The sequence below is a fragment of the Ranitomeya variabilis genome, chromosome 8 (assembly GCF_051348905.1).
Source record: "Ranitomeya variabilis isolate aRanVar5 chromosome 8, aRanVar5.hap1, whole genome shotgun sequence".
Classification (NCBI taxonomy): domain Eukaryota; kingdom Metazoa; phylum Chordata; class Amphibia; order Anura; family Dendrobatidae; genus Ranitomeya; species Ranitomeya variabilis.
In genome coordinates, this window is record NC_135239.1 from 167,930,528 (window position 1) to 167,958,517 (window position 27,990).

Sequence of the window (27,990 nt, forward strand, 5' to 3'; positions counted from 1 at the left end):
CGTTCTTTTTGGTGCAAGCGGCACGGTACAGAGGACGCAGCATGATGCATTTTTTTGTGTTCTAAAATAGAACGCATGCGTCGCAAAATGCAGCGTTGTGCATGTGTTGTGCATGCGTTGTTCCTGCGTTGTGCGTTGCGTCGCCGACGCTGCAGCGCACAACGCAAATGTGAAAGTAGCGTTATGTGTGTGTTCAGGGACTCGGCTGAAATAAGCCCCTAGAATACCGGCTTCTCCGGTGAGGAGATTGTATGTGTGCGTGACCACAGACTGCCTTCAGCTCTGCAGTTAGCTGTGTACTCCTGTGGGGTTAACAGGGCACAGCGTCTTGTTTCTGTGCGACTCTGTGAAGTAACAGAGAGTTCGCTTAAACCGCCATATAGTGCCGTTATTTGCTAGCAGCAGGTTCCTCCTGCACGGTGGACCCCGGGCTGCGAACGCACCAATAATAACATCTATATTTACTCGGTGCGTTCCGCTAGCCCTAACATATTACTAGCGCCAGGGTCTGGCTAGCAATGGCAGACAAATAGCAAACTTTGCGGTACATCCAGCAGCTGGAGGGTAGGTTGGCGGCACTCGAGCGCACAACCTCAGCTGTGGATGTTACCGCAGTAGCTGTTCAGGCTGCTAGCGTGGCTGCAGCAACTTTGTCCACTGCCACTCCTGTTCCGACCCTATCTCGCCTCCCACTGCCAGAAAAATTCTCTGGTGATGGCAAATCTTGTAGGGGTTTCGTGAGTCAGTGCTCAATACACCTCGAGCTTCTGGCTGCACGTTTCACTACAGAGCGGGCAAAGGTGGGATTCATTATGTCCCTCCTGTCGGACAGGGCTTTGGAGTGGGCTACGCCGCTGTGGGAGCGTGGCGATCATGTGGTGCAGAGTGCTCTGCTGTTTCTGAGCACTCTGAAACAGGTCTTTTTAGGACCTCGAGTCACCCATGATACAGCGCTCCAACTGTTGGCATTGACTCAGGGCTCGTCCTTCATCAGCCATTTTGCCGTCCACTTCCGCACTTTGGCATCTGAGCTGGAGTGGTCAGATAAAGCCCTCATCCCTATATTTTGGAGGGGGCTGGCTGACCATGTTAAGGACGCTCTGGCCACTAGGGAGATTCCCGCCACACTGGAAGAGTTAATAACTGTATCTACTCGTATTGACCTCCGTTTTCACGAGCGGAGGTTAGAGCGAGCCCAGTGTAGGCAGAGGTTTCGGCTGGCTCCCACCTTCGCCAAAGCTTTGGAATCTCCGGTTCAGGCAACCGAGTCACATGAGGCCATGGAGTTGCCACGAGCGGGACCTAAGTTCCGGACCACTCGTACACTTAGGGTCTGTTATGTTTGCCGGCAGTCAGGACATTTTGCCACCAGATGTCCTCAGCGGTCGGGGAAACGTCAGCGTCTAGTGGTAGTGGGTGGAGGTTCACTAGACACGGCGACGTTTGCCTCCAAATTGTCCTTTAAGGGGACAATTACCATTGGCCCATCCACTCATTTGGTAGAGCTTTGCGTGGACTCCGGGGCGGAGGGCAATTTTATGTCTTCTGCCTTCGCCCAACGACACGCAATACCTCTGGTGATGCTCGCCCAACCAGTGACCGTACGAGTGGTGAAAGGGTCGACACTGCCCTCACAGATTACACACCAGACCATCCCATTTACGCTCTCCATGTCACCATCTCATCAGGAGATAATATCTCTGCTCATCATTCCAGAGGGAATTGATGAGGTCCTGTTAGGGATACCTTGGCTACGGTACCATTCTCCTCATATTGAGTGGTCCACTGGCAGGATTTTGGGATGGAGTAAATCTTGTGGGGGTAGATGTCAGAGGGAATGCGTTCAGGTTGCTACAACTGAGGTACCCACAGATCTCTCCTCTCTCCCCAAGCAATATTGGCCCTATGTGGACGTGTTCTCCAAAAGGGCTGCGGAGACTCTTCCGCCTCACCGCCCCTATGACTGTCCTTTTGACCTCTTGCCTGGTGCTGAGCCTCCCCAGGGTCGAGTTTACCCATCGTCTCTCCCAGAGATGGAGGCTATGTCTCAGTTCATCCAGGAGAATTTGGCAAGGGGATTCATTAGGAAGTCTGTGTCATCTGCAGGGGCTGGGTTCTTCTTTGTGCAGAAGAAGAACGGAGAATTACATCCATGCATTGATTACAGGGGACTTAACGCCATCACAGTTAAGAACAAGTACCCTCTGCCCCTGATATCTGAGCTTTTTGACAGGCTTCGGGGAGCAAGAGTGTTTACTAAACTAGATCTGCGGGGTGCTTACAACTTGATTCGCATCCGTGAGGGGGACGAATGGAAGACGGCTTTTAACACCAGGGATGGGCACTATGAGTATCTGGTGAAGCCCTTTGGGCTCTGTAATGCCCCAGCCGTTTTCCAAGACTTTGTAAACGATATCTTCCGGGATATGCTCTCCACCTTGGTGGTAGTCTACCTGGATGATATTCTCATTTACTCTCCAGATATAGACTCCCACCGGAGAGATGTGTGCAAAGTCTTCAACCTCCTACGGGCAAATTCCCTCTATGCCATGTTGGAGAAGTGTGTGTTTGAGCAGGAGTCTTTGCATTTCCTGGGCTATATCATCTCGGCCCAAGGATTGGCTATGGATCCTGCCAAGCTACAGGCTGTGATGGACTGGCAGGAACCCCATTCTCTCAAAGCGGTGGAGCACTTTATGGGGTTCATTAATTACTATTGCCAGTTCATTCCCCACTTCTCAACTTTGGTAGCTCCTTTGGTTGCCCTCACCAAAAAGGAGCAAATCCCAAATTGTGGTCAGAAGAGGTCTCCAAGGCCTTCCTCTCTATTAAGTCCTACTTTGCTAGCGCTCCCATTCTACATCGCCCCGATGTAGATAAACCTTTCATAATGGAGGTGGATGCCTCATCTGTTGGTGCAGGTGCAGTCCTATTCCAAAAGGATGCTCAAGGTCGGAAGCATCCCTGCTTCTTTTTCTCTAAGACCTTCACACCGGCAGAGAGGAATTATTCCATCGGGGACAGGGAGTTGCTAGCTATGAAGTTGGCCCTCTCGGAGTGGAGACATCTCTTGGAGGGGGCTCATTTTCCCTTCCAAGTGTTCACCGACCACAAGAATTTGGTCTATATTCAGACTGCCGAGCGGCTAAATTCTCGCCAGGCCAGATGGTCCCTGTTCTTCTCCCGGTTCCATTTCACCCTCCATTTTCTCTCTGGGGAGAAGAACATTCGTGCCGATGCTCTCTCCTGCTCCGTAGTGTCATGAGCAGAGGAGGAGGAACCTCGGCTTATTGTCCCTTCTGAGAGTCTGAGGACCGTGGCTCCAGTTTCGCTTGAGTCTGTGCCACCGGGTAGGACTTTCGTGCCAGCAAATTTGCGACCGGAGGTTCTCTCTTGGGCTCATTCGTCCAGAGTGGGTGGGCACTTTGGGACTAAAAGGACATCTGAGCTGCTGGCGAGAACGTACTGGTGGCCGCATATGGTCCGTGACGTCGGAGACTATATTCGGGCATGTGTCTCCTGCACCAAAAATAAGTCTTCTCGACAATGGCCAGCTGGGTTATTATATTCCCTGCTGGTGGCAGACAGGCCCTGGGAGATGGTCGGGATGGACTTTGTGGTGGGTTTGCCCAAGTCTCGTGGCTGTACCATCATTTGGGTTATCACCGATCATTTTTCTAAAATGGTGCACTTGGTGCCGCTTCCCCGGCTACCTTCTGCATGGGCCTTGGCAGCGTTGTTTATTAAACACATCTTCCGTCTACACGGTATGCCGGACAAAATTGTCAGTGACCGGGGTGTTGTGAATTCTGCTCTTGGGCTCCCTCCGGTGGTTGTAAGTGGTAGCGCTGCTGTCTCTGAATCGCAGCATTTATCAGGTGTGTTCACTTTTTGCAATTTTGACTGGGCTATTTAGTCTTGCTTCACCCTTTAGTCAGTGCCAGTTGTCCATTGTTCCTGGAGGATTCACATCCCTGCCTGGTCTCTTCTGCTTTGCAGTTCATTTCAACAAAGATAAGTTCTGGCCTTGATTTTTGCTGTCCACATGCTGTGGCCTTATTGTTCAGTTCTTTTCCATGTTTTTGTCTTGTCCAGCTTGGTCTGTATAATGATTTGTTTAGCCAAGCTGGTATCTCTGGAGATGCAGATATACCCTCCATATCTTTAGTTAGCTGTGGAGATTTTGTATTTTCTGTGGTGGATATTTTCTAGTGTTTTAATACTGACCGCATAGTACTCTGTTCTATCCTTTCTATTTAGCTAGAAGTGGCCTCCTTTGCTAAATTCTCATTTCAGTCTGTGTATGTTTTTTCCCTCTTCTCTCACAGTCAATATTTGTGGGGGGCTGTCTATCCTTTGGGGATTTTCTCTGAGGCAAGATAGTTTTCCCTTTTCTATCTCTAGGGGTAATTAGTCCTCCGGCTGTGTCGAGATGTCTAGGGAGCGCTAGGTACATTCCACGGCTACTTCTAGTTGCGGTGTTAAGTTCAGGGTCTGCGGTCAGTGCAGGTAACACCTTCTCTAGAGTACGTCTCATGCTGCTCCTAGGCCATGAGATCATAACACCGGGGTCCCCAGTTTGCGTCTCGGTTCTGGAGAGAGCTTTGTCATCTTCTCAGCATTGAGTTGAATCTCTCTTCTGCGTATCATCCTGAGACGAATGGGTTGGTAGAGAGGGCCAACCAGACCTTAGTCACATATCTGCGACATTTTGTCTCAGCCAGGCAGGATGACTGGGCATCTTTGCTATCGTGGGCAAAGTTTGCACTGAACAACGCTGTAGCTGACTCCACTGGACAGACTCCACTCTTCCTTAACTATGGTCAGCATCCGCGGGTACCTGTGCCCATGCCCGTGTCTTCCGCCGACTCCAGGGTAGCAGACTGGGCTGTGGAGGCACGAGACATTTGGGACCGCACTCAGGATGCCATTCGGGCCTCCAAGGAGAGAATGAGGTCCTCCGCCTATACACATCGGCGCCCCGCTCCGACCTTTGCTCCTGGCAATTTAGTGTGGCTCTCCGCCCGTAACATCAGGCTGCGAGTTGAGTCCACTAAGTTTGCACCTCGCTACTTGGGTCCTTTCAAGGTCCTCAAACAGGTTAACCCTGTGGTCTATCGTTTAGCCCTTCCGCCACGCCTGGGTATCACCGACACCTTTCATGTGTCCCTCTTGAAGCCCGTACTCATGTCCCGGTTTTCCGAGTCATCTGCCGGGACATCGGGTTCATCTTCGGATGATTACGAGGTGAACACTATCTTGGGGTGCAAGGTGGTACGTGGCAAAAAAATTTATTTGGTGGATTGGAGGGGTTATGGCCCAGACAACAGGTCCTGGGAGCCTGCTGAGCATATTCGAGCTCCGCAGCTCATTGCTGCCTTCGAACGTAGCGAGGTCCAAGGAGGGGGGGTAATGTTAGGGGTTGAGATCTCGCCTCTGCACAGGGGGAATCTCGAGCCATCTTCCGCTGCGGTCTCGCATCCTTCTCCAGCCGCAGTGGAGCCTGCTCAACAGAGACGTCGGTCCCAGCATCTTGCTCAGTCTGACTCTGTCCAAAGGGTTACTGCTGCTTTTCCAGCTTCTGCCATTAAAGCCATTACTGGGCAGTGGCGAGCAGACGCTTCTGGGACTAAGTCCTGCTTTTCTCGTTCTGAGCATGACCAGAGTAAGATCTCTCAGTGGAGATCGAGGGTCACATGTTCAGATACTGCAGCTAAATCCATTGGTCCTCCAGGAAGGTCCTGAAGGTGCTCAGGCTCTGTAGCAGCCTCTCATTGGTCCTTCTAGGAAGGTCCTGTTCTTGCTGCAGCTATTTAAGGTTCTCATGACCGCACGGCCATGCGCTAGTATTGAATCAGTTTTGTGCATGCGCCTGTGTGGTCACATTTATGTGTGTGTTCAGGGACTCGGCTGAAATAAGCCCCTAGAATGCTGGCACCTCCGGCGAGGAGATTGTGTGTGTGGATCTAGGGCCCCGGCTGAAATAAGCCCCTAGAATACCGGATTCTCCGGTGAGGAGATTGTATGTGTGCGTGACCACAGACTGCCTTCAGCTCGGCAGTTAGCTGTGTACTCCTGTGGGGTTAACAGGGCACAGTGTCTTGTTTCCGTGCGACTCTGTGAAGTAACAGAGTTAGCTTAAACCGCCATATAGTGCCGTCATTTGCTAGCAGCAGGTTTCTCCTGCACGGTGGACCCCGGGCTGCGAACGCACCAATAATAACATCTATATTTTCTCTGTGCGTTCCGCTAGCCCTAACAGTATGCTCACTTGCTTCTCACCAAAACTGTTACTCCAGTCAGGGTCCACAGTAACATTTCTGGCATAAAAACTGCTGGCACTATTGATGAATTTGATGTGCCCGTCTAGCCCCAGCTTCTCCCATCTTGCTGGAGCTGCTTGAATCTAATCTAAAAAACGCCAAAGGTTTCAAATGTTTTTTGCGCAATGTAGAAATTACAACTTTTCAAAGTGTTTTTCATCAATTTTCAGTGGAAAATGATTTGAGTCATTCCCATAATCTCAAAGATATATTGGATATAAGATTTGTCTTAGGCCGGTTTCACATTTGCGGTTGTGTCCGCAGCGTTTCTTCCGCAAATATCCGCATGCGTTGTGCATTCCTATCTTTAACATTAGGGACGCATGTGTCTGCGATCGTTCGCGTTTTGCCGCGTTTGACGACGCATGCATCGTTTCGTCGTCTGCGGCTTGTCGCAAAAATGCAACATGTAGTAATTTTTATAGGCATCAATTTGCCACCTGGAAACGTATGCGTTCGATTGCGCAAGGAATGCGCCAAAAAACCCGCATTGCTGTCTATATGAACGCATGCCTTCAGAAGCACTTGCGTTTGCTTGCGTTTAACAACGCATGCGTTCCACAAGAGAAAAACATGTCTAGACACTGATAAGCCACCCCCCACATACAAGGTGATAAAGGGAGTGGACATTAGCAGGTCACTACTCAGCAGACACTGAATCAGACAAGACGCAGGCTAAATCTTTGGAGGAAAACAAGACACTGAACAATTTTAGTATATCCTATCCAATGCCTTTATTTTCTACTTTCTGTCTTGACATTTCCTAATTTCTGCCATTTCTGTCTTTCTGCATGCATCAGAATGTCTTCTTCTGATGAGGAGCAACGTCCTGGGCCTTCTGAAGTAGAACATGTCAGTGAGGTGAGTACTTGCCTCCTCAGATTGGTAAGTATTCACTGTCACATCTACACATATGACAATTTTTGTTTTTCATTTTTTTAGAGCTCTTCTTCTACTGCGGCAGAGACTGGGCAGGAGCAGCGGAGTCAAGGTCAGGTGGCAAGGCGGCAGCGTGTACGTATGCAAGGCTGACTATTTACTGAATCCTCACTTTAGTATTCTTGAATCTTCCTTTCTTTAAATTCCTATTTCTTTACATTTTTCTTCTGGAATCCTTTTGTATCTTGACTTTCCTATTCATGCCATTTCTCAGCCTCTGTTTTCTTTCTTTTCCTTATGTTAATTGACCCAACATTAATGTCTTTATTTAATTTTTAGGTTCCAGAATGGGATGAAGACCTCATAGAAAATGACCTCCTCATCTCCCTGGTCCAGGAGCGAGTCCCGTTGTGGGACACCCAGGATCCACTGCACTCAAACAGCGTGACGATCCGGCGCCTATGGAATGAGGTGGCCAAAGTGATGTGGGATGGCTGGGACAACGCCTCGAATCAGGTCCGAAATGCATTTGGTAAGTATTGCACTGCAGTGTGAAGCAGCAGAGACCTTGGCCGTGCTCACACAACTGTGTGTGATGAAAGAAACTCTCAGGAGTTTCTCTCATCACACACAGTTGTGTGAGCACGGCCAAAAGTCCATTTTCTTACCATAATGTTTTTTTTTTAACAGTGGCCAAAGTCAAAACACGTTGGCGTTCGATGAAGAACCGCTTCAACAAGGACCTGCGTCAAGAGAGCCATGTTCCCAGTGGTTCAGGAGCAAGGAAAAAAAAAACCTTGACCAAGTAAAAGCCGACCTCCAGAGGCCAGCACATAATTTTTGCTTACGTGCAGGCTTTGCAGCAGAGTCGGTATTTTCAGCAGACAGTGGTGGCATATACACCTGTGCCTTCACTGTCACGATTAACCTCAATGCCGACCTCTGCTGCATACCACTGCACAGCCACCTCTATTCCTAGCACTGCCGGACACCAGTACATCACCAACACGATGCCGAGTGCTGTTGGACAGCCCACCGCCACCACCATGACAACCGCTGCTCCTGCTTGGACCTCCTCCACTGACACGATGATGCAGCAGGACCCAGGAATGGCCTTCCGTACCGCCACCACCACGATGCAGCAGGACCCTGGCATGGCCTTCCGTACCGCCACCACCACGATGCAGCAGGACCCTGGCATGGCCTTCCGTACCGCCACCACCACGATGCAGCAGGACCCTGGCATGGCCTTCCGTACCGCCACCACCACGATGTCAGAACACCCAAAATTTGGACTGTCATTGGTTTAGATTTGGAACGTACCTTAATGTAACCAGCAGACGTTCCTCGGGTGGAATCGCTCTACGGAGCTGGGTGTCCTGTCTCCTTATGGCTCCTTGGACACGAGCAAGCAAATCCCAGAATGAGTCTTGCGACATCCTTGTATATTCATGGAATTTCTCCGGGTTGGCATTTAGCTCGCCATACAGCGTGTGATAGGCTCCACGGCTCTCACGTAGTTTGATAATGGGGTGTCTCCAAAAACGCCTACGCCGTCTCCTTCTCCATCTTTCGCGATTTCTGTCTTGCTCCCAAGCAAACGCACAGGCAAGAAACAGCTTGATGCTTAAATCCAGGTTGAAATAAAAGCTCTCCATGCGAAGATCCATTCTGACACAGCATACAGGAGCAAAATCTGAAGATTTCAGCTGTTCAAGGGTCTATATATAGAGATCCCATAATACACGCCCTCTGTAGTCCCATTTGCGGTTTCTAGTTATCTAGATTTTTCTCCTGTAAAATTTGTAACCATGTACACCGAAAACCCAAACGCAGGAAAAAAAGCATAGAAAAGCATGCAAACACGGCGTTTTTTTAACCGCATGCGTTCCCGCATGCGTCTAAAAAACGCCGCGTTTGTAATTGTTTCCATGCGTTTTTTCCTGCACTTGCAGATGCGGATTAAACGCTGCGGATTTGAACGCAAATGTGAAACTAGCCTTAAGGAGGTATTCTGGGAATAGAAAATAAATCTTATAATGAGTACATTCCTGAATAACTTTAATTAGCAAATCACATTCTTTTTGTCTATTGAAGAAATCAATGTTACTCTGATAGAAATTGCATAAGAATGTAAATAGAAAAGCTACTTGTGAACATGTGCCAGTAGGAAGCTTCTCCCCACTTCCCGTCATGCGTAAGAAGATGTGCTCCCAGTGGATATTCTTATGTAATAGTAGAGATAGCAGAATTGATGAGGTAAAAAAGAGGCCGTTTCTACTGCTGTGCACCATGTCTGCCTAAAAGCCAAGTGTCTTTTGTGACCTGGAGATACCTTGACATTTGTGGTACAGGTTATCTCTAGGTGGCAGCATACACTCAGCATTAAAAAGGGGTCAACCTGTGAAGAAAACCCCTGCCCATATATCATATTAGAGCATTTGAAGCTCTAATTTTGAACTCCACTCAAAAAAAAGCTTTGTATCACAAAAAGAGCCATCTTCAGAGGGTTGTCTTTAGAATTGGGATTGTTTTTCAGTAAAATATAATTTGTCTCACTAGCAAGTACAAGCAAAATTTTTAAAAAAGTTGACACTACATTCTTGTTTTCCTTACATTACACACAATGATTTAGAAATTTCTTATATCCATATTTTATTCTACCATTACCCTGATTGCCACCACACTAGGGCCATTGGGAAGAACCTGGTTAAGCGCCTAAATTGGTGCATCTAATGTGATGGGCCAATTCTGGTGTGGCAGCAGGCTGGTATTTTTAACCGAGGAATGGCCCAATACCCATGGACCTTCCCAGCCTTATAATATAGATCTGCAGCTGTCTGCTTTACCTTGGCTGGTTATCAAAAAATAGGGGGAACCCCATGTAATTTTTGCAAAATTATTTATTTATTAAAACCAAGCTAAAAACACCTACATAAATGCACTAAGGCAATAAACCTTGTCTATATGCCTCTAATCTAAAACGATCCCTCCTTGGCCAGCTTTCCCTACACTAAATTCAGGTACCAGTAGTTTTCCTAGAGAAAGGACAGTATGTAGTCCTGGAAAGGAATTATGCTTTAATGGTTCAACAGCGGTATACAAGCATTCACGGTAATCACTGTGGAAAATGAAATGCTAGGTGTAATGCCAAGAGACAAAGAAAACCCTACATTAACGGTCACCAATCTAACCCAGGAAGAGGTGCGAAATTGGCTAAATAAGATTAAAAAAGATAAATCTCCAGGTCCGGATGGCATACACCCACGAGTACTAAGAGAACTAAGTAATGTAATATACAATCCTTCTATATTATTTCAAAACACTCTTTTTCGGTGATCACTTTGTACCTCTGTCCATACTGCACCCACACAAACAAATGATACACCATTTGAAAGGTAAACTTGCCTCCTTCAATCAAGAAAATAGCCAAACAAACCACACATCCACTTTACTTTAAATATTAATTTTTATAAACCTGCGGTAAGGAAAAATGACCTGCAGGTGGCAACACACTACCCCAAAGCACAGTACCACAAAGCTGAAACAAATCCTAACATTTGGCTTGGGGGCTTTCCAGCTTGCCGAACTCCTTGCCCAGCCAATTTCAGGCAGGAACATATAAAATATTTGCTACATATGTGGAAGTAGAATAAAAGTAAAACTTTACCTGTTTAAGAATTCAGCTTAAAAACTGAAGATATAAATGAATGCAGCCTAAAAGGGATTGGACAGGTTTTGTACCATCAGATTTTCCATATTATTAGACAGTCATTGAAAAGTCTATCTTCCTTCTAAGGTTGCAGCTTATTGGTGACCTGGAGTCACCTCTGGTTCCAAGTAAAAAACTGCAGTGCTGACATAACTCAGACTGTACATTGTTTCGCGATGGGAGACATTGGTGGAAACAACCTCGCAAAAATGGAAAAAAAGGTAAAATAAACTGCAGATATTACTTTTTTTTAAAGGGACATTCCCAATTATTATACAATGGTATAAATACGCTCAGTTAAGGGGTCAATTCTCCTTCATCATTTTTCTATCAAAGTGGCACTGCTGTACAGGGAGCTGCTCCGTTCACATACATAGGGCGGTGTTGCACTTCCCTACACTGCAGATAGATGGCAGTGCTACTGTGGAGGGGAAAAAAAATGCTGCTTAACCTGTTGTTTTGCAAGGTCCTGACAATCTGATCCCTTCTGATCAATAAGCAAAATACCATTATATTTAATGTTGGGGGATCTCCTTTAGGCTGAAGTCACACACAACGTATAAAAAAAATCGGTCCGTTTTACATGGTCGAGAATCGCAGAAATGTTCTCTGAACAGTGATCCGTATGTCATCCATGTGCAATGCGAGGATGCGATTGTCTCGCATGTAAGCATCTGTGTGACATCCGTATGGCGAGACATATAATTAGTGTTGAGCATTCCGATGCTGCAAGTATCGGGTATCGGCCGATACTTGCTGTATCGGAATTCCGATACCGGGATTCCGATACTCTTGTGGTATCGGGTATCGGGTATCGGAACAACATTAATGTTAAAATGTGTAAAATAGAGAATTAAAATAAAAAATATCGCTATACTCACCTGTCCGACGCAGCCGGGACCTCAGCGCAGGAACCGGCAGCGTTGTTTGTTTAAAATTCCCGCTTTTACATGGTTACGCGAAGTCCCGGCTTGTGATTGGTCAGGGCGGCCATGTTGCCGGGCCGCGGACCAATCACAGCAAGCCGTGACGAAAATACGTCACGGCTTGCTGTGATTGGTCCGCGTCCCGGCAACATGGCCGCCATTAACCAATCACAAGCCGTGACGTCACGGGAGGCTGGAAACGCGCTCATTTTAAAAAGGGCGCGTGTCCAGCCTCCCGTGACGTCACGGCTTGTGATTGGTTGCGTCGCGGTCAACCAATCACAAGCCGGGAGGCTGGACACGCGCCCATTTCAAAATGAGCGCGTCCAGCCTCCCGGCTTGTGATTGGTTGATCGCGGCGCAACCAATCACAAGCCGTGACGTCACGGGAGGCTGGACACGCGCCCATTTCAAAATGAGCGCATCCAGCCTCCCGGCTTGTGATTGGTTGATCGCGGCGCAACCAATCACAAGCCGTGACGTCACGGGAGGCTGGACACGCGCCCATTTTAAAATGAGCGCGTGTCCAGCCTCCCGTGACGTCCCGGCTTGTGATTGGTCAGGGCGGCCATATTGCCGGGACGCGGACCAATCACAGCAAGCCGTGACGTAATTTCGTCACGGCTTGCTGTGATTGGTCCGCGTCCCGGCAACATGGCCGACCTGACCAATCACAAGCCGGGAATTCACGTAACCAAGTAATAGCGCGATTTTTAAACAAACAACGCTGCCGGTTCCCTCGCTGAAGTCCCGGCTGCGTCGGACAGGTGAGTATAGCAATATTTTTTATTTTAATTCTTTCTTTTACACATTTATATGGTTCCCAGGGCCTGAAGGAGAGTTTCCTCTCCTTCAGACCCTGGGAACCATCAGGGATACCGTCCGATACTTGAGTCCCATTGACTTGTATTGGTATCGGGTATCGGTATCGGATTGGATCCGATATTTTGCCGGTATCGGCCGATACTTTCCGATACCGATACTTTCAAGTATCGGACGGTATCGCTCAACACTACATATAATGCATCCATTGGCTCTAATAATCGTGAAAATATATATACAGAGAATATATATATGTCAGTGAGACACATACCTCTCTGTGTTCATCATCTCATTAAATACATTTACATTTGACCAGCTTGATTTTCCTGAAATTGCCTGGGCTCCAAAAACCAATGTGCGAAAATTTTGCAAGGGCCAACTAGTTTCTTATATTTAGGGACTCTATAGTGACGGAGTCTGTTCCACAGGACTGGCGCATAGCAAGTGTGGTACCAATATTCAAAAAGGGCTCTAAAAGTGAACCTGGAAATTATAGGCCAGTAAGTCTAACCTCTGTTGTTATTCTGGATTATCTCAATGAGAATAGCTGTTTAACTCCATATCAGCATGGGTTTATGAGGAATCGCTCTTGTCAAACAATCTGATCAGTTTTTATGAGGAGGTAAGCTATAGACTGGTACAAGGTGGGTCATTGGACGTGGTATATCTTGAATTTCCCAAAGCGTTTGATACCGTGCCACACAAGAGGTTGGTACACAAAATGAGAATGCTGGGTCTGGGGGAAAATGTGTGTAAATGGATAAGTAACTGGCTTAGTGATAGAAAGCACAGGGTGGTTATAAATGGTATATTCTCTAACTGGGTCACTGTGAACAGTGGGGTACCAAAGGGGTCGGTGTTGGGACCTTTTCTCTTCAACATATTTATTAATGATCTGGTAGAAGGTTTATGCAGTAAAATATCGATATTTGCAGATGATACAAAACTATGTAAAGCAGTCAATACAAGAGAAGATAGTATTCTGCTACAGATGGATCTGGATAAGTTGGAAACTTGGGCCGAAAGGTGGCAGATGCGATTTATCAGTGATGATGAATGTAAGGTTATGCACATAGGAAGAAGGAATCAATATCACCATTACACGCTGAACGGGAAACCACTGGGTAAATCTGACATGGAGAAGGACTTGGGGATCATAGTTAATGATAAACTTACCTGGAGCAGCCAGTGCCAGGCAGTGGCAAACAAGGCAAACAGAGTCATGGGGAGCATTAAAAGAGGTCTGGAAACACATCATGAGAACATTATACTGCCTCTGTACAAATTCCTGGTTAGACCACACATGGAGTACTGTGTACAGTTTTGGGCACCGGTGCTCAGGAAGGATATAATGGAACTAGAGCGAGTACAAAGGACGGCATCAAAATTAATAAAGGGGATGGGGGAACTACAATACCCAAAGAGGTTAGCAAAATTAGGATTATTTAGTCTAGAAAAAAGATGACTGAGGGGTGATCTAATAACCATGCATAAGTATATAAGGGAACAATACAAATATCTCTCAGAGGATCTCTTTATACAAAGGAATGTGACGGTCACAAGGAGGCATTCTCTGCGTCTGGAGGAGAGAAGGTTTTTCCACCAACATAGAAGAGGATTCTTTGCTGTTAGAGCAGTGAGAATCTGGAATTCCTTGCCTGAGGAGGTGGTGATGGCGCACTCAGTCGAGGCGTTCAAGAGAGGCCTGGATGTCTTCCAAGAGCATAACAATATTGTATCTTACAATTATTAGGTTCGTTAGAAGGACGAAGCTCTGGGGATTTATTCTGATGGAATATAGGTTGAACTGGATGGACAAATGTCTTTTTTCGGCCTCGCTAACTATGTTACTATTCTACTACAATAGAAGCTAAACACTGCCTATATACAGTCATGGCTAAAAGTATTCACACCTCTGCAATTCTGTCAGATAATACTCAGTTTCTTCCTGAAAATGATTGCAAACACAAATTCTTTGTTATTATTATCTTCATTTAATTTGTCTTAAATGAAAAACCACAAAAGAGAATGAAGCAAAAAGCAAAACATTGATCATTTCACACAAAACTCCAAAAATGGCCAGACAAAAGTATTGGCACCCTCAGCCTAATACTTGGTTGCACAACCTTTAGCCAAAATAACTGCGACCAACCGCTTCCGGTAACCATCAATGAGTTTCTTACAATGCTCTGCTGGAATTTTAGACCATTCTTCTTTGGCAAACTGCTCCAGGTCCCTGATATTTGAAGGGTGCCTTCTCCAAACTGCCATTTTTAGATCTCTCCACAGGTGTTCTATGGGATTCAGGTCTGGACTCATTGCCGGGCACCTTAGAAGTCTCCAGTGCTTTCTCTCAAACCATTTTCTAGTGCTTTTTGAAGTGTGTTTTGGGTCATTGTCCTGCTGGAGAACCATGACCTCTGAGGGAGACCCAGCTTTCTCACACTGACTTCAGACTTCATAATGCCATGCACACGGTCAAGCAGTCCAGTGCCAGAGGCAGCTAAGCAACCCCAAAACATTAAGGAACCTCCGCCATGTTTGACTGTAGGGACCGTGTTCTTTTCTTTGAATGACTCTTTTTTTCTCCTGTAAACTCTATGTTGATGCCTTTGCCCAAAAAACTCTTATTTTGTCTCATCTGACCAGAGAACATTCTTCCAAAACGTTTTAGGCTTTTTCAGGTAAGTTTTGGCAAACTCCAGCCTGGCTTTTTTATGTCTCGGGGTAAGAAATGGGGTCTTCCTGGGTCTCCTACCATGCAGTCCCTTTTCATTCAGACGCCGACGGATAGTACGGGTTGACACTGTTGTACCCTCGGACTGCAGGGCAGCTTGAACTTGTTTGGATGTTAGTCGGGGTTCTTTATCCAACATCCGCACAATCTTGAGTTGAAATCTCTTGTCAATTTTTCTTTTCCGTCCACATCTAGGGAGGTTAGCCACAGTGCCATGGGCTTTAAACTTCTTGATGACACTGCGCAAGGTAGGCACAGGAACATTCAGGTCTTTGAAGATGGACTTGTAGCCTTTGGACAATTTGGTTTCTCAAGTCCTCAGACAGTTCTTTGGTCTTCTTTCTTTTCTCCATGCTCAATGTGGTACACACAAGGACACAGGACAGAGGTTGAGTCAACTTTAATCCATGTTAACTGGCTGCAAGTGTGATTTAGTTATTGCCAACACCTGTTAGGTGCCACAGGTAAGTTACAGGTGCTGTTAATTACACAAATTAGAGAAGCATCACATGATTTTTCGAACGGTGCCAATAATTTTGTCCACCCCATTTTTATGTTTGGTGTGGAATTATATCCAATTTGTCTTTAGAACAATTCTTTTTGTGTTTTTTTCATCTAAGACAAATTAAATGAAGATAATAATACCAAAGAATTTGTGTTTGCAATCATTTTCAGGAAGAAACAGAATTGCAGGGGTGTGAATACCTTTGGCCATGACTGTACCTGCTCTGCTCTAAGTTCTTTCTCCTAGATCAACTCTCCCTGAACTGTTTCTATAGGAGAGTGTGCTGAGCGTCGCCGCACTGGGTCTTATATAAGACCCCATGAGGCGATGTGGCTGGCCATTCACAGTAAAGCCAGTAGCCAACATAACTTCGGCATTACCGTGTATGGCAGACAATCCCTGCATGCTTATTGCTACCTAACAGCCGCAAAACATGCAGGGTGGGCACTCGAGAATGGCGCTCAATCACCGAGTAACGAGTGTACCCGAGCTCCCGATGCTTGATTAAGTATAGAGCAGTGACGAGCACGCTCGCTCATCACTAATATCCACATGCAAATAAAAATTACATTCGACTTAAGAATGATAGTGACTGATTAGTAGTGTTGACTGTTGAGCATTCCGATACCGCAAGTATCGGGTATCGGCCGATACTTGCGGTATCGGAATTCCGATACCGAGATCCGATACTTTTGTGGTATCGGGAATCGGAATCGGAAGTTCCCAGTGTATGGTTCCCAGGGTCTGAAGGAGAGGAAACTCCTTCAGACCCTGGAAACTCTCCTTCAGGCCCTGGGATCCATATCCATGTAAAAAATAAAGAATTTAAATAAAAAATAGGGATATACTCACCCTCTGACGCGCCCTGGTAGTAACCGGGAGCCTGCTTTGCTTAAAATGAGCGCGTTCAGCACCTTCCATGATGTCACGGCTTCTGATTGGTCGCGTGCCGCTCATGTGACCTCCACGCGACCGATCACAAGCCGTGACGTCATTATCAGGTCCTAAATTCCTAATTCTAGGAATTTAGGACCTGATAATGACGTCACGGCTTGTGATTGGTCGCCTGGCGGTCACATGAGCGCACGCGACCAATCAGAAGCCGTGACGTCATGGAAGGCCCTAAACGCGCTCATTTTAACCCCTTCCCGACATGTGACGGTATAGTACGTCACATGTCGGGACCCCCGCTTTGATGTGCGCTCCGGCGGTGAGCGCACATCAAAGTCGCGACATGTCAGCTGTTTCTTACAGCTGACATGTGCGCGCAATAGCGGCGGGTGAAATCGCGATCACCCGCCGCTATTAACTAGTTAAATGCCGCTGTCAAACACAGACAGCGGCATTTAACTACCGCATCCGGCCGTGCGGCTGGATATGAGCGCATCGCCGACCCCCGTCACATGATCGGGGGTCGGCGATGCATCAGGACAGTAACCATAGAGGTCCTTGAGACCTCTATGGTTACTGATTGCCGGTGGCTGTGAGCGCCCCCCTGTGGTCGGCGCTCACAGCACACCTGCAATTCTGCTGTGTAGCAGCGATCTTATGATCGGTGCTGCATAGCAGAGCCGATCAGGCTGTGCCTGCTTCTAGCCTCCCATGGAGGCTATTGAAGCATGGCAAAAGTAAAAAAAAAAAGTTTTTAAAAATGTGAAAAAAAAAAAAAAAACATAAAAGTTTAAATCACCCCCCTTTCGCCCCAATCAAAATAAATCAATAAAAAAAGCGCCCAACCTACACATATTTGGTATCGCCGCGTTCAGAATCGCCCGATCTATCAATAAAAAAAAAGCATTAACCTGATCGCAAAACGGCGTAACGAGAAAAAAAATCGGAACGCCAGAATTACGTTTTTTTGGTCGCCACGGCATTGCATTAAAATGCAATAACGGGCGATCAAAAGAACGTGTCTGCACCAAAATGCTATCATTAAAAACGCCAGCTCGGCATGCAAAAAATAAGCCCTCACCTGACCCCAGATCACGAAAAATGGAGACGCTACGAGTATCGGAAAATGGCGCAATTTTGTTTTGTTTTGTTTTTTGCAAAGTTTGGAATTTTTTTTCACCACTTAGGTGAAAAATAACCTAGTCATGTTAGGTGTCTATGAACTCGTACTGACCTGGAGAATCATAATGGCAGGTCAGTTTTAGCATTTAGTGAACCTAGCAAAATAGGCAAGCAAAAAACAAGTGTGCGATTGCACTTTTTTTGCAATTTCACTGCACTTGGAATTTTTTTCCCGTTTTCTAGTACACGACATGCTAAAACCAATGATGTCGTTGAAAAGTACAACTCGTCCCGCAAAAAATAAGCCCTCACATGGCCATATTGACGGAAAAATAAAAAAGTTATGGCTCTGGGAAGGAGGGGAGCGAAAAACGAAAACGGAAAAACGGAAAAAGCTCCGGGGGTGAAGGGGTTAAGCAAAGAAGGCTGCCGGTTAACAGCGGTGAGGTGCAGGGGCCTCCGGAGAGGTGAGTATATCAATATTTTTTATTTTAATTCTTTATTTTACACATTCATATGGATCCCAGGGCCTGAAGGAGAGTTTCCTCTCCTTCAGACCCTGGGAACCATCAGGATACCTTCCGATACTTGGTGTCCCATTGACTTGTATTGGTATCGGGTATCGGTATCGGCGATATCCGATACTTTTCGGGTATCGGCCGATACTATCCGATACCGATACTTTCAAGTATCGGACGGTATCGCTCAACACTACTGATTAGTAGTCATGAGCAAATTTGTTTGGAAAACGATCGCTAAACATAAATTCAACACGGATATGGCACATTTGGATTCGTGATTGGAATCACAAGCAAAATTTTATAAAATCCTGAGAAACCAGTAACATTCGATAAGTGAAGGAAAATATTGGCGTTGCCACAAAAGTATTTTCATCACTTTTGCTACGATAATGGTGGTGTATCAAGAGCATTTTGCATGTGTTTGATGAGGGGAGAGGGTTACAGAGCTCATAGGCGCTGCCTTCTTGTAAAGTTTTTTTTTCCTAACTGTATGTGTGCAAATTGCGGCTAGCCAATCAGAGCGCAGAAAACACCCACAATGCCCTGACACAACGGCTTGTGTCATTGGCTGCTGAAATCACATGTCCCTCTCCATGTAAAGAGCGGACATCTTGTTTTAGCACCATTCTGACACTGTAACAGCTCAGAGAGGCTGCTCCTGATGCTGTCACTGTTAGCAGCAAGATTTTAACTAGTTAGCTAGGTGGTTGCATATCAGTCAGATAGTGCAGCTAGCTAGTGTCCAGTGTGGCTGTTAAATGTACCTTCCAGCACAGGCACAGGTCCTACAACTGTGTTGTGCACAGGCCAGGCCTCTCTGACCTTTCCCAGCGCCTGCACATTGCACACTATCCTCAACAGGGCAGACAAAGTACCCCTGCACCGGAGCTGGGGCAGGAAGAGAAGAAGAGGACATCATCGTATGAAGATAGGAGGCACCGGACCGCGACGCCCATAGGGCCCGGACCACCCCTGGGTGAGTATAATATAACCTGTTTTTCTTACCTTTTTCTTATAGAATGCTGTAGATAAGCCCTGATGCCGGTGGCCTTATTTCATATACGATTTTTGGGGTGACAGATTCCCTTCAAACCCCTTTAATAAGACCGGGGGTATTTTCGTTTTGGCGTTTTTGTTTTTTGCTCCCCTTCTTCCCAGAGCCATAACTTTTATATTTTTCTGTCAATATGGCCATGTGAGGGCTTGTTTTTGCTGGATAAGTTGTACTTTTGAACAACACCATTGGTTTTAACATACTGTGTACTGAAAAATGGGAAAAAAATTCCAAGTGCGGTGAAATAGCAAAAAAGTACAATCCCACAGTTGTTTTTTGTTTTTTGTTTTTTTTAGTTTGTTCACTAAATGCTACGACTGACCAGCCATTATGATTCTCCAGGACATTATGCATTCATAGACACCAAACATATCTAGCTTCATTTTTATCTAAGTGGTGAAATAAAAATCCAAAATTTGTTAAAAAAAAATTAAATTGCGCCATTTTCTGATACCCGTAGCATCTCAATTTTTCATGATCTCAGGTTTGGTGAGGGCCTATTTATTGCCTGCGGGAGCTGATGTTTTTAATGATACCATTTGGTGCAGATACAGTCTTTAGATCACCCTTTATTGCATTTTAATGCAATGTCACGGTGACCAAAAAAACATAATTCTGGCATTTTTACTTTTTTCTCGCTACTCCGTTTAGTGATCAGGTTAATCCTTTTTTTATTGATAGATCGGGCGATTCTGAACTCGGCAATACCAAATATGTGTATGTTTGTTTTGTATTGCTTTATTTTGAATGGAGCGAAAAAGGGGTGATTTGAACTTTTATATTATTTTTTTTTTTTTTTACTTTTTGCATGCTTCAGTAATCTCCATGGGTGACTAGAAGCTACCATAACCCGATCGGCACTGCTACATACAGGCGATGAACAGATCCCCTGTATGTAGCAGAATTACTCACTTGCTATGAGTGCCAACCACCGGGCGGCGCTCATAGCCATCCGGCAGTGACAACCATAGAGGTCTGCAGGAGACCTCTGGTTGTCATGCCAACCCATCAGTGACCCACGATCATGTGATGGGGTCAACAATGCGCTGATTTCCGGCGCAAATGCTTGAAGCGCTTGTTAAACGCAGCTGTCAGTGACAGCGGAATTTAACTGGTTAATAGCAGCGGGTGGATCGAGATTCTACCCGCGGATGTTCAGGGCACATGTCAGCTGTTCAAAACAGTTGTTCAGCTGTTCAAAACAGCTGACATGTGACGGGAAAGATGTGGGCTCACTGCCGGAGTCCACATCAAAGGGAGGGTGTCCGATATCGGTGTACTGTTACACCCGATGCTGAATAGGGGTTAATATAGTTTGTAGCATCTAGTGTGTTATAGAGGCCTGATGCAGAGGCCACCAAAATATTCTTCTGTTCTTAGTGTCATACCATAGGGGACCTGACTATAAAATAGTTTGCTATGCTTCTGTTCCTGGTGTCATACATTAGGGGACCGGACTTTAAAATAGTTTGTAGCATCTAGTGTGTTATAGAGGCCTGATCCAGAGGCCACCAAAATATTCTTCTATTCCTATTGTCATACAGTAGGGGACTTGACTGTAACAAACATATACAGCTCTGGCAAAAATTAAGAGATCACTGCAACATTTTCAGTTTCTCTGATTTTTCTCTTTATAGGTATGTTTTTGCGTAAAATGTAAATTGTTCTTCTAGTCTATAAACTTCTGACAACATGTGTCCGAATTTCCAAGCAATAAATTTTGTATTTTTTTTCTGAAAAGGAGAAATGGTCAAAATGTAAAAAAAAGTAGTGCTTAAATACCTCAAGTAATGCAAAGAAAACAAGTTCATTATCATTTAGAAACAGCAATACTAATGTTTTAACTCAGGAGGAGTTCAGAAATCAATATTTTGTGGAATAACCATGATTACAATCCCAGCTTTCATGCCTCTTGGCATGCTTTCCACCAGTCTTTCACACTTCTTCTGGTGCAAAAATGTGAGAATTTCATCTTTGTTTGATGGCTTGTGAGTGACTATCCATCATTCTCTTGATTACATTCCAGAGGTTTTCAATGGGTTTCAGGTCTGGAGATTGGGCTGCCCATGACAGGGCTTTTGATGCGGTGGCCTCTTAATTTTTGCCAGAGCTGTATGGTTGCATACGGACGTGCAAGGATCCAGAGAGGCTGATCAGGTGACGGTACTTCCGGCGCGGGTCTCTGGCCGCACACGCTGGCACACTGGAGACCAATCATCCCATACACTTAAAAGCAGGCATGACATGCCAAATGTTCTACCCCTGTGAGAAAGCGTACTCGAAACCCACGTCGGTGCAAACCCTGGGGATCACTAGTCTGCACTTGCACCTTTAATACGGGTAAGCTATGTCCTCAGAGGAATATGCATTGATGCAATATGCACTTTAGATATATCCATATGAGCTACCATTACACATTACCTCTATTAGGATAAGTATGCGTAGAGAAGCTATGGATGTACTTGAGTTATACTGATAACTTTTTGTCTGCTGTGGTTATTTTCCCCTCTTTTGAGGTGATGTATGTTTATCTGCTGGATTTATAATATCCTTTATATACTTTCATTTATTCCTGTGTATAACAGTAGTCCCGTACTATGACAGCCCAAGTACTGTAAGTGCTCACTAGGTGGCACGTGTTGTTTCCTTCTTGATGTACACCCTGCATATATTTTCTTTATTATTGATTTTGATTAAATAATAAAATATATTTTATATTTATGAAGTCAGCACTTCATATTTTCTTCAGTTTAATTTATTATACCCTCGGGCCCTGTGAAAAAGCAGAAGTGCTTTTGCTCTCCGGGTCCCTCACTACAGTGAGGGCAGTAATGCCCTGATGGCGGTCCTGTCCACGCATAAAAGTATCAAATAAACACTCAGACACATCATGGAAAGTTTAAATAGTGTGAAGTTTATTATATGCTTTATATGTGCTGGTTACCTTCCATCACTCACAAAGAGCATACAGCAACACTCAGGACAGGAAAACCCCCAGTGGTGGAAACCTGTAGGGAAACCATGGCTGCTGTACTGCCCTTCCTCCGGGCATACTAAGGGAGGTTACCACTATAAAGTACAAGTGTGAAAATATAACATAGTAACATAGTTATTATGGTTGAAGTAAGACTTTAAGTCCATCTAGTTCAACCCATAGCCTAACCTAACATGCCCTAATATGTTGATCCAGAGGAAGGCAAAAAAACCCCATGTGGCAAAGAGTAAGCTCCACATTGGGGAAAAAAATTCCTTCCTGACTCCACATACGGCAATCAGACTAGTTCCCTGGATCAACGCCCTATCAAGGAATCTAATATATATACCCTGTAACATTATACCTTTCAAGAAAGGTATCCAGTCCCCTCTTAAATTTAAGAAATGAGTCACTCATTACAACATCATAGTGTGTCTATGTGTACAGTATATGAAGTGTCTGTATGTTATCTGTGTACAGTGAGATGTGAATTTTCAGTGTGTGACTATTAAGCATACTTCTCTACTTTCTCCAGTTTTTCATCCCTCATGTCTTCTAGCTGTTCTTCCTGTAGTACCGGCAGCTATGTTCCTCATCCAGCCATGTTCTTCTTCTTGTAGGTCCAGCAGCTTTGTTCCTCTTCCAGCCATGTTCTTCTCCTTGTAGGTCTAACAGCTCTGTTTCCAGGCTTTAGATATTCACATCTTCCTCCTTCTTACCTGGAACGATGTTACAGAGAGAGCAGGGAAAAGCTTTACTCCTCCTGAACCAACGGATTGACCAGCTGTGATGGATATTCCTCTCTCTCTTCCATGCCCAGTGGTCAGGGTCTTGTGCCATGATCTAGAATTGAAAAATTGATTACAATCAGAGTTTAAAGGGATTATGTCACCATTAATCATAATCCAATTTGCATATATTTTAGACCTGATGATACTGGTGTGATTACTGAAAATCTATGGGAGAATGACTTTATAATCACTTATTAAAGTTTTCTTGATTGATATTAAAACAAGCATTTCATGAGTCCAGCTATGGCTGCACTCATAAAACGCTCTGCCTAATATCAGGATTACACAACCATTTTGACGTGGCTTTGCAAAGTAAGTACAAGCTCTCCATCAGGTCTAAGGGATTCATTTAAGCATACTGTTTATATTGTGATATATATTTACAGATCAGTTTATATGATTATTGTTTATATTGCTAACCAGATCACAGGTGGCTCGATCCACCCAAGCCCGAAATTCCATCCTGGTGAGCAGAACATTGCGGAATTGTAGTAGTCGGTCCTTCTTCATGCTCCACGTCCATCCAAGGGCCCAGCGGTAGATCTCCCGTTGATACGGCTCGTCTTCTTCAAACTGGTTGGCTAAAAACCTGGAGGGAGAGAAATGAAACCAAACAAATTATAATACACTTCAAAAGAAAATACAGACAAACAACAACAAATGCAATTATCATGTATTTAGCGAAGTGGTAGAAAAGATATCTTGGTTTTACAATAAAACAAAGTTATTTATAAGACAAAGTTATTTATGTGTAATAATAAAAGAGACTCACAGAGCTGGAAAGAAGAAGGTTTTATATTCGGAAGATCGCAGTCCTGCTCTCCTGAAGTAAGCGACGACCATGGCGAGGAGATACTAGAGGGAAGAGTAGAGTTAGAGGGTATATATAATACAGAACATATATATCAGTATATTCCTATGTATGGTAATATCTGGCCACTGTTACATAAGAAGAAGCCCTTTATTTCCCTATGATGGATCTTCTCAGATCTGGATGATTTCTTATCCTTCACTACAATAATACCTTGTCCGAAATCTTAAGACAGCTGTCCCTGGCTAGAAAACATCTGATGTATTCTTCTTCTACAAAAATGAGAAAAATAGATTTATTTCACTATGAACTTTGTATTGAAAACATTTTTATTGCTATTAATCTTAAATTAATGGGGTTGTAGAGCTCTTCATTAATGATGGATTATCCTCAGGACAGCTCATTAATATCAGATTGATGGCGATTTGGCACCCAACACCCACTGATCAGATACTGAAGAATTGTCCTAAAGATATGTCATCACTATTGAGGTGAAACCAAAGCCACGACACTGCTCACCACGTATCATACTAGGTATAAGAGGCTGAGGGAGATCACTTCTCTACATGTTTCTCTACCATAATACACATGAAATAGATTAATATTAAAATACATGTCATATAATCTAATGCTTTGTATCTGGAAACCTTGGAAGGTACAATGAGTCTTACCAAGGAGTGTGGTGAAAGCTGCCCGCTCTTCTGGCTGGGGGATGTCATCTTCTGTCTTCCTCCTCTTGGCCTCTTCCTGGGTGGCAGATCGTGAACTGTAACAGAAGAGGTAGTATTAGGCGTCATGCACATGGTCGTACTATGACTACACATAATTCACTTACATCCTGATGAGTGTTCTCCTCACGGGGATCTGACATGAGTTTTGAGATGTAAATGGCATAAATATGTGTAGTGGTGATGTGTAATGGTCACTATGGATTTGCCGGTGTAAGTGTATAGATTGTGATGACTGCAGTGATGTAACCTCAACTACTTACCACTCCTCTTCATACTGGGCGATCAGTTCTCTCTTCCGCTTCCTCATGGCCATTTTTACTCTTCTTCTTGGAAACTAACATACAGAAAAATGAAAACCTGAATATGCAGAGCATGGCTCTTTCTATAGGATCTCTAGTAGAGTAATGCTATCAACTTAATGTGTAACCCAAAACGTAACTACCACGGCCCGCATTACATGTGTTGCGGTATTGCAGCTTTATTGACTTGATTGGTATTTAATATTAATACCCAACATGACCCACTGACAGAAGTGGCGCTGTAGCTAGTAAGCAAAACAAACCGTATTTTATACTTAAAACACCACTCAAGTGTTTTGTTCTGTTTGTACTGTTGAAGTGGTGCTTTAAATGTAAGCCGCCTGATCACATTCTTATACCGACGGTGCTCCAGTCCCATGGAATATATATACAGCTCTGGCAAAATTAAGAGACCACCACATCAAAACCCTGTCATGGGCAGCCCAATCTCCAGACCTGAACCCCATTGAAAACCTAGATGCATGAAAGCTGTGATTAAAAATCATGGGTATCCCACAAAATATTGATTTCTTTACTCTTCCTGAGTTAAAACATTAGTATTGTTGTTTCTAAATGAATATGAATTTGTTTTCTTTGCATTACTTGAGGTCTGCAAGCAATGCATTTTTTAATAAAAATTTGGACCATTTCTCCTTTTCAGAAAAAAAAATAAAATTATTTCTTGGAATTTCGGAGAGATGTCAGAAGTTTGTAGACTAAAACAACAATTTACATTTTACTCAAAAATATACCTATAAAGAGAAAAATCAGATACACTGAAAATTTTGCAGTGGTCTCTTAGTTTTTGCCATAACTGTATATAATCGGTCAACTATGTATTATATAACTATTATACACAGGCTAATAATGGCACTTCTAAATATTGGATCTGGGAATTGCTAGTAGAAATATGTGGCCCCATGTGTTTCAGATTAATATTTACACCTCATTATCCACATTTTAAATATTTATTCAAAATCACCATATTTTATCCCATTTATGCATAATCACCCCATTATCTATATTTGGGTTTTTATGGTGAAATCTTTTGCTTTCAGGATAGATCCCAACTGTCAGTATCCGGGATGACATAAATCAGCAGTTTATTCCTGACACAATGATTCTCACCTCTGTAGGGCGGTCGGTGGTGGCTGTCTTCCAATCAGCAGGTAATGATCCAGGTACAAATCCAAAAAACTGTCACTTCTAGTAATCAGTAAGGAGCCTGTCTTTTCTCTATTAGAGCAATCGCAGACTGGCACCAACTGACGTTTTGTTTCTTTCTTTGAGTTCAAATCCTGCGATGCTATTGGTTGATGGTTGAGGCACATGATGCATGCGGCACTAAATTTAAAGGGAAAGCGCATTCTATTAATGCTATAAGGAGATGCAGTGTATTACTTTTATATCTATCTTTGTAGTTTTCCTATTTATTCCAATTAGTGTTATGTGGGGAAGTTGTCATGTTGTTCCATTTATTAACTGATGTTTGGAAAATGGCAGCAGTGAAAGCCCTATGTAATAATGATGATACTAAAGTCATGTGATGAGAGAAGTGTGATGTGGAACATGTTCACTAGATCGTCCAATGTGTATGGAGAGAGTAAGAGAATAATTGTCATCTGCTTTCATCCTCACTGTAAAGTCTTTATTTAACCCCCTTAATGACAAGGTCAAGTTTCATTTTTGTGCCTTTGTTTCGTCCAATTTTCCCAAACTCACAACTTTTTTTTCTCTGTCCACATAGCCATATGTGTGCTTGTTTTTTGGTGGACAAGTTGTACTTTTGAATGACGCCATTCATTTCACCACATAGTGTACAGGAAAACATACAAAAATTCCAAGAGAGGAGAAATTGTAGGAAGAAAAAAGTAATTATGACATTGTCTTTAGTTTGTATTATACTGTATGGAGTATGGGGTGCATTATACCATACAGAGGACCATAGGGTGCATTACACTGTGTGGACTATGGGATGCATTATGCTGTATGGACTATGGGGTGCAGTATACTATACAGAGGACAATGGGGTGGATTATACTGTATGGTCTATGGGATGCATTATGCTGTATGGACTATAGAGTGCATATACTGTGTGGATGACTATGTCGTGACTTATACTATGCAAAAGACAATAGGCTGCATTATTCTGTATAGATTATTGGGTACATTATGTTGCATGGACTATCTGGCGCATTATGCTGTATGGATTATGGGGAGCATTTTACTGTATGGATGACTATGAAGTGCACTATACTATGCAGAGGACAATGGGGTGCATTATACTGTATGGACTATTGGGTGCATTATGCTGTATAGACTATAGGTTGCATTATACTTTATTCACTATGGGGTACATTACACTATACAGAAGACTATGGGTGCATTATACTGTATAGAGAACTATGGGGTGCATTATGTTGTATGGACCATGTATTGCATTATGATGTGTGGATTATGTAGTGTATTATACTGTGTAGAGGACTATGGGGTGCACTATGCTGTATGGAGTATGGCATGATTTATACTACACAGAAGACTATGAGCTGCATTATACTGTATGGAGTATGGGGTGCATTATACTATACAGAAGACTATGGTTGCATTATACTGTATAGAGGACTATAGGGTGAATTATGCTGTATGGACCATGTATTGCATTATGTTGTATGGTTTATGGAGTGCATTATACTGTATAGAGGACTATGGGGTGCATAATACTGTATGGACTATGGGGTGTATTATACTACACAGAGGACTATGGGGTGCCTTATGCTGTATGGAGTATGGCATGCATTATACTACACAGAGAACTATGGGGTGCATTATACTGCATGGAGCATGGGGTGCATTATACTATACAGAAGTCTATGAGTGCATTATACTGTACAG

General features: G+C 44.3%; 1 protein-coding gene across 1 annotated transcript; it reads right to left on the reverse strand.

Annotated features, from left to right (window-relative positions):
- Positions 1-22,415: 22,415 nt before the first annotated feature.
- Positions 22,416-26,359, reverse strand: LOC143788658 (speedy protein 1-B-like). Its single transcript, XM_077278480.1, has 7 exons — positions 26,227-26,359; positions 25,060-25,133; positions 24,740-24,834; positions 24,282-24,340; positions 24,030-24,112; positions 23,678-23,846; positions 22,416-23,309 (listed from the first exon to the last, which is right to left on the reverse strand). The coding sequence occupies exons 2-7, from the start codon at positions 25,110-25,112 to the stop codon at positions 23,157-23,159; spliced, it is 612 nt and encodes a 203-aa protein (XP_077134595.1). The 5' UTR covers positions 25,113-25,133; positions 26,227-26,359; the 3' UTR covers positions 22,416-23,156.
- Positions 26,360-27,990: the final 1,631 nt, after the last annotated feature.